Source organism: Vanessa atalanta, chromosome 5 (genome assembly GCF_905147765.1).
Source record: "Vanessa atalanta chromosome 5, ilVanAtal1.2, whole genome shotgun sequence".
In the NCBI taxonomy this organism is placed as follows: domain Eukaryota; kingdom Metazoa; phylum Arthropoda; class Insecta; order Lepidoptera; family Nymphalidae; genus Vanessa; species Vanessa atalanta.
The window spans coordinates 11,472,815-11,486,539 of record NC_061875.1 but is presented as its reverse complement, the minus strand read 5'-3'; the positions used below and the strand labels follow the sequence as shown (position 1 = coordinate 11,486,539).

General features: G+C 31.3%; 1 protein-coding gene across 1 annotated transcript in view; it reads right to left on the bottom strand.

Annotated features, from left to right (window-relative positions):
- LOC125064090 (probable serine/threonine-protein kinase DDB_G0272282) overlaps nucleotides 1–13,725 on the bottom strand; it is a 146,957-nt gene that overhangs the window by 55,494 nt on the left and 77,738 nt on the right. The window contains exon 3 of the mRNA XM_047670878.1: nucleotides 5,035–5,230. Within this exon, the coding sequence (XP_047526834.1) occupies nucleotides 5,035–5,230 (196 nt within the window). The remainder of the gene's footprint in view (nucleotides 1–5,034; nucleotides 5,231–13,725) is intronic.

Below are 13,725 nucleotides of genomic sequence, written 5' to 3'. Positions count from 1 at the left end.
AACATTTCTGTAATGGGGTCTTATTTTTTTGAAAAGTTAATTCTTTAATAGCAAGAAAAATTAAACATGTTCTCACTTAAGTAAAAGCCAGTAAATGACCGAGTGCTGGGCTAATGACGCAAAGACTTGAAGCTACTCCATCACGATTCATCAATACGGGTTGGCAGAATTTCATTCACCTCATGCAGGATTCCTCACTAGGTATAGCTTCAGAGTGAATTATAAGCACATATGGTCTTACGCCTTCGCCTCATTCCTCTACCAAACATACGTTACTTTATGTATAATCATGAGAATAATACCTATACTTCCAAGGACCGCGTCAGTATGAAATAAGTAGGGCTTGTAGGTAAAAATGTTTTTATAAAGTCAATAATTTTGGTTTAAATTTTAAACCAATTATTCAGAGAAAAAAATCATCAGGTATTATATTTAAATCTAAAACATAATAAAAATGTTTGTCATTAATTTTTATCCTTTAGCGACAACCCTTTTATTCGAGGCCGCAGTGTCGGGTTGACAAACAACGCACTGTGTAATGTGAAGTATCAAACTGCAATGAATCTTGGGCGCACGGTGTTTAAGTATATAAAATGGCGGCATTCTGCAACATCAAAGGAGTACAACTTCTGTACTAGAACATTAATTTTATGCCTATGCTGAGAAATTGGTAAAGATAGCTTTTTTTGATAAAGATGTCTAATTGTGATTATTATAAGAATATTATTTTTGTATGACGTGTATTTACCTAAATACTTTTACGAAACTCATTTATCTTGGGTGTAAATAATTTCAGTCAAAAATAATTTTATCCATCTCGCTTTTGCATAAGGAACGTCAGACTAAACTGTTATTAAAATTTGATTCGGTTTCTATTTTAAAACTACTTAAAAGTAAAGGTTGGGTTTGTCAGTAAATAGACTAAATAGGATCCCTATTATTTAATCTATTAAAGGCTATACAAACTTTCCTTTATAAGTTACGTTTACTTCATGTTCTAGTCAATTAGGCGCCAATGTTTCTTATGTATTGTTTTAATGTCTCATTGAAACGATATTGTGAATACAATAGTGATCAATTTCCGATATGACATATGTTATCATAGGTTATCGCTTGAGAATTGATTATATTAATCTCAACTGAAATCAGTGACACGGACATAGGGAATATAATATCAAAATCGGTATCATTTTTGATTGATTAATAATTAATTGATATATAAAATAACTGAAGATACTTACGACACACGTTGAACGTTTGGAATTTATTATTTGTATAAAAATATATAAAAATTTAAATATACTATATTAAATAGCTCGACTATGATATGTATTTAAAAATACATATTACTCAATACTGATTCGCAATGTTGATTTATACAAATAAATTTAAAAAAAAAACACGCGGTTCACGTTTATGTTGTACGTCATTATGAATAAGCACCGCTATAACTCATCAGACATAAATCTACATATAATTTCTTATATTAAATAACAGACTGAGGAATTCAAATTTGATTACTTTGAGTCCAAATTTCGTAATAATTTACATTACAAGAGCCATCTCAGTACTAAATAAAGATTAAGCAGAAATTTTGCCACATTCTGTTTACTCGCTGCAAGCGAAAATCATAACATAAATCTCAAATAGAAACCGAAGAAAGGTGCTACAGTGTTATGAAATGAAAATTATTTAGGTTCACGTCGCACGCGATACTGGAAGCTGAATACAAGGCCGAGCATTACGTATAGTAATCCTTATTATCTAAGGTATAGATGCCGTAATCGGATAAATATGTTTAACATGTTTTGGACCTTGGATAGCTCGTAGCTCCCGCTGAGCTACTATGCATACTGATGGTTGGAATGGAACCTGTTCTTCACCGTTCTAATCTGTCGCGAGATAAATTGAATCCAATATTGTATCTAGTATAAATCGATTGTGGGCGATCACGTTAGCGAACTGAGATGTAACAGTCTTATGAATAGCACATACCGTCGCCTAAAGTAAGAAATAATGCTTTGATTATGATATATTTCATTCATGCCCACGTTTAAGTTGACACATTAGAGATAACTGTGAATTATATTAAGTATTTATTAAATAACTATTATATATGCTGCTACCACGGCTAGCTAGCCGAGATGGAAGGGATGGAGCGATGATTTTTTGGGGCTGACCTCATTATTTATATCCATTAATATTTGCAACTGTTGGTAATTGCACATTTAAAAGCGAAGCAGCGTGATTTTAACTGCATAAATTTTGAAGTAGTTTAGCGTGATCAAAACCTCTGCTAGCTTTAAGTATTCTGTCCTTTGTTGTCGTGAATCATAACAATAACTTCATGTCATTTTTTTTTGCTTTAGTTTATTACTACTCGCTTCATCTTTTAAACTTTACAACTTCACGACAACTTGATATATGATTCTCCAACATATTCAATAAAGATGTACCAATAAATAAAATACTGCCACAAGGTGCACTTGGCAAAATTTCTACGAATGAAATCGAGTGTAATTTAAAACCTTTCCATTTCATTGAATTTAAGAAAAAATAAAGATTTCTTTCACCAATACTGAAATAACTTAATTAGGTATACGCATTGTGGGCTCATGTAGAACATCACGAACCGGCCCTTAAACATCGAAGAAAGTAAATTCAAAAATATTTAAAACCAGTTCAAAGTTATGCAGTTCCGTTCCACATTAAGAATTTATAATACAAGTAGATCATTTAAATATCAAAAATTAGCTGATTGGAAACGAGCAAAATTGCCTTTAGAGAGAATCTTGGTGCGATTGCTTATTCGAAGCAATGTGTTTGAGTTGTAACAATCGCTAAAGATTGATTTCAATAGTCGGGATACTGAACCAGCTAGCCAACTTAGAACTATTTTAAAATTCAGTACGGTTTGAAAAATGTCTACAATCGTAATAGAAGTCTTAACCTGACATCGAGGTTATGAACTTAGAAGCAAGATTTATTTGGAAACTCGTACCAGTACACAATACAACATCGCGGTTACGAGTCGTTTCCGCCAGACCATTTGTTAAAACCTTTACATAGCATTCATATAACTTTTAAGCTACGTTTTCATTGTACATTTTAAAAACATGGCTCCACTCTTTATTTTGATAATACGAACAATAATTGTCACGGATTTTATAATGTATGTTTGCAACAGATACTCATATGCATTTATTGATCATGAAAAAAAAATTGAAAGCCCTGAATATAAATAGTTGTTCATAAAGAATTAAACAATTATGACTGACGAAGTGTTAACAATTATGAGAACTACAAGACTGAGACGAATATTATGATTTTTATATCTTCTGTTATATATTGTTTTTAATTTTGTGCATAATAATCAAATATTAGCATTCATTATGAGGCCAGACTTTAAGAAAAAAGGAATATCTTAACCCTAAGTTTCACACCTGGAAACGCAGCCTTACTGTTCTTTTCCATGTTCAGAACTTTGTTTGCTGAACAAATACCTCAAAGTGGTTTACAGTGTACGTCTCGTGTCAATGTTGGTGATTTACGATTTTCAATTTGCAATAACAACTTTGAATTCGGGTTAACTTTCAGCTTTAAACACAATGTACACTATAACGTACTAGTAGTCGGCCATTGCCCCGATATTAAGTCCGAAGTCCTGCCAAAACTGCTGAAGAGTTCGACTAAAGTTGGCACGGAAATGAAGTCAAAACTTCTTATTATGATAATTTGTTAAATCAAAAGAGTTTCATAAAACATGATAAACTTTTGTTTATCATAATATATTGAATTAAAAGAGTGTATCCAATATGTATTAGGTATTTGTATGCTTTGAGCAAAAAATGGTATACATGCAAATCTGCATCAATATAAGCCATCTATTTCGATGCAAATAAATAAAACATAATATAAGGGTAAGATTTGCTACGGCAAGCAACAGTTCGTTTAATTTCTCAAGTGTTGATATATTTTAGTCGGACGCAAATTTTAAGCAACAACATTATGTTATGTTAAACTGTTGTATCAATAAAACAAGATTGTTGTGATTCAAGATTGTCCTTGCAAGGCCGTGGGCCGACCTGCGCGTAGGATAAAACACGATGTGTAAATTATCTTTGTTTGTGAGCCGTGGGAATATTGGGAGATTTGAGTAGTCGAACTTGACCTCGACTAGTTTACAGTACATTCGTACATATATTTTTTTCATATTATATATTTATAGGATTTTAATTGCGATTATATTATTATATTTTTTTATTAAGTAACCCAACGTTGCGACAGAGCGAGCACCCGTTGTGGTCACGAGCTGACTTGTGAGCTCTGCGCGTTGGAGGCAACGTCGATTGCACGAGTTTTCTTCGCCTGCTTCCATTACACTATTATTGTCTACTATAATATTGCGAACACACCACACAAATACAATGAAACCGTGAGAAATTTTTTTTAAGCACTTAATTTTAAGAAATTCGGTAAGACTTATATAGATAGATAAAAATGAGTAATTTTTTTTCGCTAAAGCAATAGTATCTATTCATCGCAATAATTTATAAGGTTATAATATTAGATAAATGTTTGATTGGGTACTGTTTTCCATAATATCACAATTCACAAAATGCAATTTATATGGACTAAGCTAAATGATATACATTACTCATTCAGACAAATTCAAGATTTAAAGCCATCATTAGCATTTTGAAAAGGTTTCAGGGGTTAAAAACAATTGACTTTCTTTTTTTTCTACAAAACCAGTATTTTAACCCTAAATCACTGTCACGACAATATGTAAAGCCTCTTCAAATTTTTAACAAGTGTTCGACGGGGATTAAATCCATTGCTCCTTGGCAAACCCTAGCTACATAACGACAAACGCGCATTAATCGATCATTTACACAGTTTCATATATACATAGTATTGTTCACTGTATCTAGAAGGAATCAACCATATTTATACTTTATATTGGTGAATCGGATTAGATGAATCTAAAGTATATAATTGAATGACAAATAATGAGTTTTAGATAAGACTTACCAAGCCCGCAAATAAGATAAGTAGGTGGTGGTTTCAATACTGATCGAGAGTAGGCCCCTCTCACGGTCTCTAATGCGCGCGGAGCCCCCGCTACTAGGAGCACTCCTGGCGACACATAGCCGGCGTAACGCAGCTCTGCTGTTGCTGCAGCGAGGGCTCCCGCCCACCAACATTTTGCGTTTGCTGCCAGGAAACTCTGAAAAGAAGATAATAATGTAAGTAACTTAAACATAAGATGAAGAGAATTTGTTTAGACCTTTAAGAATAATGTAAATGGCATGCTCTTACAATCATCGAGTTTAGATTTCAGGACTCATGTTCTTGTATCATTATCATATTGGAATAAATTATTTATTAAAAACCTTCTTATTCTGAGTTTATACAAATAATTGTGATTGGCAATAGAGAAATGAAAACCAAGCCAAGAGGCCAATGCTAGCAGAAGGAAGATTATTTTTTGTTTAATATCTAGTTTTTTTTTTTTTTAGCATTAGCAGCCCGTAAATGTCCCACTGCTGGGATAAAGGCCTCCTCTCCAGTTGAGGAGAAGGTTTGGAGCATATTCCACCACGCTGCTCCAATGCGGGTTGGCGGAATACACATGTGGCAGAATTTTGTTGAAATTAGACACATGCAGGTTTCCTCACGATGCGATGACGTGATTTTCCTTCACCGCCGAGCACGAGATGAATTATAAACACAAATTAAGCACATGAAAATTCAGTGGTGCCTGCCTGGGTTTGAACCCGAAATCATCGGTTAAGATGCACGCGTTCTAACCACTGGGCCATCTCGGCTCATATTACATAGCTATACTCAGCTATAATTATATAGTTATATATAGTTGACTCTTAGTTAATAATGGACATATAATTTTTGTGTTATGTTTGCACCGAATTTGACGTTGGGACCGTTGGGAACCTTTTATATTTACTTTGGTTTAATACGTAATGTAGGAGACGCTTACATAGCGTATTATCTGACATAATGTCACGTGTGAAGTGAATTCATTGATGCGTAACCCATTCTCATGGTACAAACAAACACGTGTAGCAGTTACTTGAACATGTGTTACTTCAGATAAGCGAGCAACAGACAGTGCACGTAACACAGCTAGGTTGAGTTGTCTCCTCGTGTTAAAGCGAATACGAAACTAATTTAGTAAGCTTACAATTCGAATTAGGGATTGTAATGTTCACGTTTCTGTGCATTTTTTTTACAGTAATGTTAAGAGTATGGCGATGATATCCATTTACATTTTAAGTTGACGGCTCCTAAATTTTGTTTGATTATTTGTCTTGCAAAAGTAGGAGTAATATTCGGTTTCATATGAAATATTTAATAGTATACAAATAAGTTGTCACCAAGTCAAAGTCATACAAAGCAATGACATATATAATTTTTTAATATTCCAAAGGACACCTTTAAAGTTCAGTACAGATATTGTTTAGTTTTAATTAACTTTATGACTATACATTTCATATGCATATTATAAAGTATTTTGATAGCTATATGTAACATGATACATAAAATAAAAATATCCCCAACATTAGCAATAATAAATAAAAAAGAAACCAAACTTATGATTTTTGAAAGTTATCATGATATAAAAAGGTAAATGCCGCCGGATAACCGTGACGGATCATAGATTATATTGTAAATATGGTAACGTAGTACTAATACTATGAAGAGGTAAGATTTATTTATTTCATATGAATTTAAAAGTTTTGCAATACATTTTTATCCTAAATAAGAAAATACCGATGCAAGCTTTGCAATTTAATACAGATATATTCGAAACTTGGACGATTACTTGAAGCTATACCTACTACTTAATAATATTTGTTTATAATTTAAAAACATATCTTGGACAAAATCTTAGTAGGTAAGAACTTGAAAATTATTTGCAAAAATCGTTATTAAATACAATATACCGTAGATTTCAATAAAAAAGGTTTTAAAAAATGATAACAACAAAAATTTAATAACGGCTATAAATTTCTTAAAATACAAAAACAACTTTGGTTATCAAAGTTGTTTCGGAATTATTTAAATCTTCATTCTAAAACTGATCATAAGAAAGAGCCCGTTCATTTCTCTTGTCTGTCGGAACAGTGCACGATATTTGCGATTTGCCTTGACCCATTCATTTGGCATTTCGTGTTTCGTAACTTGCACTTCGCCCTGCACTTAGCAAATGGCAGTTACTGCCCAACAAACATTGTTCATTCCGAACCTCCGCTGAACAACTCAATTACACAGTAGTCAGCCACTAAATCTCCTCCGTTATTCATACTTTTATTCGATTTAAAAAATGTTACTTTGTACAAATGTTTTTAAATTATTTATTTTAAAGCGTACTTTAATATTTAATTGTTTGCCTTTAATTTATAGAGTACCCTATTTTACATTTGACGAGACAATGGACGTTCATATCCAATGTCATTAGTTCAGAAGATACAACATCATTGTGTGAATGATTCTTCTATTTGTTATTCATTTATAATTCTTCTCTTTGCAAAATAAATAATAAATTTAAATTAATAAATGCGGTAGAGTTTTTTAAGTTTCCTTAATGAAAAATTATCTATAATGTACATAAATCTTAAACCAGAAAATGCAACGGATATCGGAGAAGTGTGCAACTTAGTAGGTACAATTGACAAAATTATTATATTTTTTTCTGTTTCTTAAAACTTTACTTTTTAAAATACAGATGTTGCCCTCACAGACTTTTAAATTCTCCACTCATCAATTATTATTAATTAAATACTAATTGTTTTTACTTTAATATGTTATCATTTAGTAGTAAAGTTTAACATTTGTGTTGGACAAAAAGATGTATCTTCAACGTTTTCCTATAAAATTTAAAGCAAGAAAGTAAAGGTATAAAATTGCACATCATTTTCACAGTTTCAAACTACAATGGTTTAACGTTGCAAATCGATTCAACAATCATTACATGCAGATTAATGGTTATGGAAAATATATTTGAATGTAACGGAAATAACAAATCACTTCTTTCTTATTTTAATTGGAAAGTTAATATGAATACATTTTGAACTGTAAAATATTAAAGCTGTAGACTGAATTTGCAAATTACATAGACGTGAGAATTAACAAAACCCCTTTGTTTATATAAAAGCATATGTAGTAAATATTGACAATAATTGGAATCCTGCACAACATCATCTTGGTGTATAAACTCCCCAAGCGTTCTCAAGAGGATAGGCCTTTGCCGAGCTGTAGAACTTTAAAGGGACGTTATTAATAACAAATACAGTGTTAAGTATTTAATTTTATTATAAAGTCAAGTATAGTCGACGCCATATGTTCACAGATAGAATATACTTTTTTCAAACCAAAACAGGTCGACCAAAATATGAAATTCGAAATCAATGTCAAGTTCTCGATTTAAATGATAATACAATTCATGCGTAAGTAATTAAATCAAACTGACAAATCTTATTATTAATTTCAAATTCAACCCTAAACAGCTCTTGTTGTCAAATTATTCAATCAAGGCAAAAAGTTTTGAAGTTATTTTTAACACAAATCCGTTCAAGCGGAGCCAGAACTTGCAAGGCTAATAAAACGTTACGATACAAGTTTTGGGTTTTTTGAGCAACTCATGTATACTCATACATTTGAATTTAAGTTTTCACGGTATTATAGTTTATAAAATAAATGACAGAGAGGCGAAAATCCTTTATAATTTTTAAGTAAAATGTTTGTTATAGGCTTTATTTTAAATGTAGGTGTGTGTTACTTTTGATGTCATCTAGCGATCAAGTACCGCGAATTTAGATGATGTCATATAAAGATATTTCACGTTGGTACGTGTGGTCATAAGGTCATTCACATAACGATCGTAGTGTACCGCAAAATTTTCCTTACTTCAAGTTCGACTAAGTTTTCGAGGAGTATGCGAGCGTTTATTAAAGCATTGAAGTGTAGTAATTGCAATTATTACAAGTAAATAGTTTTAAACATACTGCAAAGCATACATTACCTTATGCTAATAAGGTATACAGTATATTTATAAAGGTATATAGTTTATAGTTAAATTAAACTTAAAATTGTAAAATTTTGTAAAATTGGATCTGGATACCACTCTCTTAACACTTATACTACCGCTACCCAGCACTACTTAGTATAATTGTATTCCAACTTAAAGTAAGAGTAAGTGAGTATGATTACAGTAACTAGTGACATAACTCTTTAGATCAAAAGGTATCAGTACAAAGGTAAACGCGTATCAGCTATGTAAGAAACGGTTAATATTTCTCGGAAGTCAACGTATATTTAGCATAAATAAATAAAATCTAAAAAACCATTCATTAAATTAACCTATTCATAAGATTTATATGAAGAACTTGGAATACTTTAGTTACATAATATTTTTATCAAAACGCTGATCTCATAAAGCTAGGGACGTAATTACTTACACTAATGCTTTTATAGCCACCAAATCAAGTACATTATTTTGTTTAGGCAGGAAAGGAGATTTTATGAGACCACACCCTAGATACAGGTAAGATATGCGCAAGATTTTATTAGTCAGTGTCTGCCAAACAAGCTAATTTAATATACGATAGACATTCCTTGGCACTTCGGATATATTAAATCAAGGAACAACTCAATAACTTAACAAAGATTGGTTTATGTGTAGAGCGAGAATGAATAATTTAGCTTTTCTATCTTGGAAATAAACAGTTTCAAGCTTCGTTTGCGTGGATATTGCTCTGCTCTGCTCGTAATAGAGTCAGTTTGCCATATAAACGTATGTTATAGACATATGAGAAAGAATAACGTCTACAAGGAGAGATATATATTTTAATTTTAAATCTGCGTAATCGTTATCGTAATAATTTCGTTGCAAATGTGGAAAACAAAGCCCACTAGGGTTGGTACTTGGTTTTCTCAATGAGTTTACTAAAAACAGCCACAATAATAAGATAATTTAAAATGTTCAAATATACATACATCCATAATAAATTTTGTAATAATATATTATAAAGTCAATATAAGAGGTTAATTATTGATTTTTTTACATTTTACAAGAATAATTGCAAAGTAATAGCTGATAAAACAATAAGAACAAAATATATATATTTCATTCTTGACTGAACAATAGTAAGGCATCATATAGAAAAAAACACTTAAATTGTATCCCATCCTTTTAAAACGGGTGTATTATCTTTGTGACAATAAGTATGCGGTTATAATTCGCAACAATAACACTAATGACAGTAAACCCGGGATGGATTCCACTCACACGGGAATCGCTGCCGAGCGTGACGCACACAATGCTGTGTTTATTTCTGCAGTGAAAATTCAAAAACTCCCAAGATAGACACGATAACGACTTATCTACGTTTCCGAGTTACACGCTTAATTAAACGAATTGTATTGTAATCAAACGGCGTAACTATACGTATTATGTAACAGGTGTAAATGAACCACGTCGTTGTTTTTATTTATTTTATAGTAGGGATTTAACCAGCGATCATGCTTTTTTAATTATTCTTACGGTCTTTTCGACAGTGTTTGACATATCTACGATGAGGGCGATGAACTCACTAGAGTAAGTCTCGAATATAATATATAAAGTAGACTTTATAACAAAAATTGTATTCCTAAACTATGACGTAATAACGTTTATTATTTAAAAAAAATGAAAAAGTCCATTGACTATAACAGTAATATAAGATATTACTAGTATAGTATTTATAATCTAACAACATAAATTCAAATACCAGTTTTGTCACTACATAATTCGAAAACATAATCCCCACACCGATAAATCCAAAAACTATCGAATGGATTCATACTGATATGGTGTTCACCGATGGACGGTTTTATTCATGAGAAATGATTTTATTCATTAAAATATATAAATTGACTTAAATATGATGATTATTAAATTGAAGATGTCCAAAGAAACCATGCTGACTGGGAGCTTGATACTTAACCTAAGCGGAGCCAGAACGGGACGGGACAGCTAGTAAATATGTATGTTCATGTCGTTTTCCAAATATAACCGTATAAATAGAAGTCACGTGTCGACAAAAAGGGATACAGTGTCGCATTACATCCGCATCATTTAAGAAGTCAGAGATGAAGTTATCCGAACTTTTAATGGCACTAGGTTAGATTTACAGCCCACACTTCCCTTTTAGAACCGTTGTGAAATGTTCGAAAACATAAAAATACTTAAACCGAGTAAAACTATTACGACTACTGGTGTTGTTGTTTAGTCTTTATTTGATTTCGGAATAGATTTAAATTTACGATTAGTAAATTTCGTCATCATCATGATTTTATAAAATCATATAGGTATAGATCTTATGATAAAAAATCTTAATTCCTTGACAGAATCACTTAATATAGTTTCTCTGCTCCTTTTAACTTAGGACCTCGATATCAACAACCCAATAAGCTACTCGATCAACGAGATAGATGCGATAGTAATATATATTTTCTTTATAATACATGGCAATCTAACAATTGATTACTCCTTGTTAGATGTAACACCAGTATTGAGATGCGTTAGCTAAATAACTAACATTTAGAATACTTGGTCGTGGTTAGTAAGTATGATTGAGATTTATGAGTCTTGATCATTGCGTGCTCTCACAGAGATTTCATTTTATTGCTTCAATTTTGACCATTGCGTTGATAAAGATTTATCGGTTTAGAGTAACTATTTAGTGGGCGTTATTTAATTTCCTTATTTATATTGGGTTATATTTTGATTAAAGTTATTTAAACATTTTCGTTTTGTTTTACAGTTAAGAAAGTAATTGTTTGGATTTAAGGTAGAATAAATATACGAATGTTCGTAGAACATTTATATGAGCACAGCTACAGTTATCGTGTCTTAAAAACCGCAGACGTAATGTTATACTATGCTCAATCTGTATATATTGGCCGTCCTAATACAAAAAGCTCACTAAAGCATTTACTTATATAAAACAGTAGATATATTTAACAGAGGAAAATAACACGTTTACGTAATTTTATAACGCAATTTACGATTACGTATCCCTAGCCTATATTAACGCCAGCAATCCCGTTTTTTTTTCTAAGTATTGTATCTGCACAGCCAATCGTGGCTAATTTTTGACCGGTATATTATATGGTATGGTATGGTAGCATATTATAGTTACCGCTTAAAATACATATGATAAGAAATAATTTCCAAGTATTGATTGTTTCTTTCTATCTTAGGAGATATGTATATACAATATCAAGATTGTAAGAGTCATTAAGTCCTTTATAAAATAAACCGACTGTCTGAAGGGCAAGTGAACAGGAATATATTTTGCGTCGTGCGAAAATTTGAACAATACATACGCGCTTTGCATACAATTACAACATTGTTTAGGCAAGAAATAGGATATTGTATGCTATGGGAACCAATGACTTACGATACATTTTGAACTTAAAGTTTTAGGTGATTGTTATTTTAAGGCATTCAATTGGTTTCAGATTCAGAAAAATAATCAATCAAATTGGTTATCAATTAAATGTTATTCGGCTCAGCCTCACGAAGAAAACAAAATCATAACTGCTATGCTCACACGACGAGTGATATGAGTGTACAGGTTATTGAATATTTTTGCTTCGAAAAAACAGATCTAAATTAAAATTTAAATATTTTTATTCATATCGTTAATATTGCAACTATAAATCGAAGGAGTTTCCATTTTAAATTTTGAAAATGGAATAATATTTAATAATGCTATGAAAATTAAAAATAAATAAGTTACACAATGCGTGGTTGTACGTCTCTACAAAATAATATATCGCAACTCATACGCATCCGGTGAAAATGAGAACCAATACGAAACATTAACTATTACAAAATGGAGTAATACCATGAATGGAGAGAAAGTAGATTCATTGAAATTATATGAATGGGTGTAGAACTTGTCAAAATATCTTAACCATAAAACTGTGTAATGTTCTATGTTTATTTGTTTGTATAGACACAAGCTTATGATCTTACACTAAAGATCAACGAAACAAAAAAAAATCGCTTTTAATTCCAATCGGAAGTAAACTTAATTTTTTTGTTTTTTTTTTTTAATAATAACAACAACAATGAAAGCTAGTTTAAAAAAATACTTTTATATCGCTAATTCACCATTCTGCGGTGGCCGCCATATTGGATTGAAATGGCGGCAATTAGGTAATCGTACATTGTCATGAGATCCAAAGGAATGTGCCAAATTTGCGCTCAATCGGCCACTGACAAGTCAAATTTACCATGCAAGATTTGATTGGAGGCAACGGGACAGGTGAAAATAAATAACAGCTAGTAAAAATTTAATTGTTTATTTTCTTGTATTAAGATTAAATTTGGTCAGAAATATATTTAAATTCATTTGTAATAGTTTCATAAATATTTGGAACAAACGAATCATTATTGTCAAGTAACACGTTATTAGTTATATATTCTAAAGAAAATTCTTTTGTGACTTGAGTTTGATATTATAACTACGTAACACAACATTTTGTCAATATCAATGTTTAAAATAAATTATTATCAGTACTAGTAGCATAAGTAGTTAAAATAAACCTATAATCATTAATTAAGTATCGTTTTATATTAATTTAATTATATTTTTAATTATATTTAGGAAGCGTGGTGAATTAAGCTACAAACCCTATCGATGAAAACTA